The following is a 977-nucleotide window of genomic DNA, read 5'->3' on the forward strand; positions in this document are numbered from 1 at the left end:
AAAGTAAAAGAAAGAAAAACTCTGGCTTTAGCATCAGACTCGGTTTGAATCCCACACAGGCCCCTGAATGTCTGTTGCACCTCAACACTGCCCTTCTTTCCTTATCTGTAAAATAGGGCACTTTTGCTTAGAAATGGGCCTGGGTTGAGCTCTGACTTTTCTCCCCTAGGACAGAGATACCCACAGAAGCCACAGGGAAGCCACAGAGAGACAAAGCTGTCCCTCAGGAGCAGCTGCCGGTGCCTGATGTGTCATGGGGGAAGCAGCCCCAGCCCAAGAGCCTCCCAGCACAGGAGGAGGAGGCCCCTGTGTCACGCACCCAGCAGCCAGCCCCCAAGAAACAGAAGAGGGGCAAGAAGGCAAGGCTGCTGGGCTGTACAGTGACACTTGGTGGACGTGAGTTCAGCTGCCAGAGACTGCAGGCATTTGGGCTCAACCCCAAACGGCTGCACTTCCGACAGCTGGGCCGGCAGCGGAAGAAGCAGTAGAGGCCCAAGAGTGGCTCCTGAACAACAGGGAATAGGCAGCTGGGCCCTTGGATGGATGGATCCCCTTCCTTCTGACCAATACAATCTATCTGCCACATAGACCCTCACAACTACCATGTGGGCAGACCACTCTGCCCATCCTATAGACACGAAAACAGGTCCACTTGACAAACTTACCAACATAGCTTGGGAACCTCACCTTGAAACACCTCCTAGACCCCATATTTGCTCAGAATGCTGAGCCAAGCCATAGCCACATTCAAGTCAAACAGCTTTATTCGAACCCCCAGTGGCCACAGTTCCCTTAGGATAGGGGCTTCAGGACCAGAAAGGGGCCCAGGCAGTCCAGTGCAAATTATAGTACTTGAGTCAGGCCCTGAGTGGGTGCCTGGGGGTCTTCCCTCCCTTGATGCCCTGCCAGGAGGGCCTGGCTGGTGGGAGGCAGCTACACGGGCTCTCTCCTTGGCTGAATGATTTCCCAGACTGGTG

At 54.9% G+C, this 977-nt stretch overlaps 1 protein-coding gene across 1 annotated transcript in view; it reads left to right on the forward strand.

Moving 5' to 3' along the window:
* The window catches only part of KRI1 (KRI1 homolog), a 12,344-nt gene extending 11,373 nt beyond the window's left edge, over positions 1-971 (forward strand). The window contains exon 18 of the mRNA XM_023517999.1: positions 170-971. Coding sequence (XP_023373767.1) covers positions 170-488 — 319 coding nt within the window. The 3' untranslated portion in view covers positions 489-971. The remainder of the gene's footprint in view (positions 1-169) is intronic.
* The last annotated feature ends 6 nt before the right edge of the window (positions 972-977 follow it).

The sequence above is a fragment of the Otolemur garnettii genome, unplaced genomic scaffold (genome assembly GCF_000181295.1).
Source record: "Otolemur garnettii isolate 467f Iridium unplaced genomic scaffold, OtoGar3 scaffold00127, whole genome shotgun sequence".
In the NCBI taxonomy this organism is placed as follows: Eukaryota; Metazoa; Chordata; class Mammalia; order Primates; family Galagidae; genus Otolemur; species Otolemur garnettii.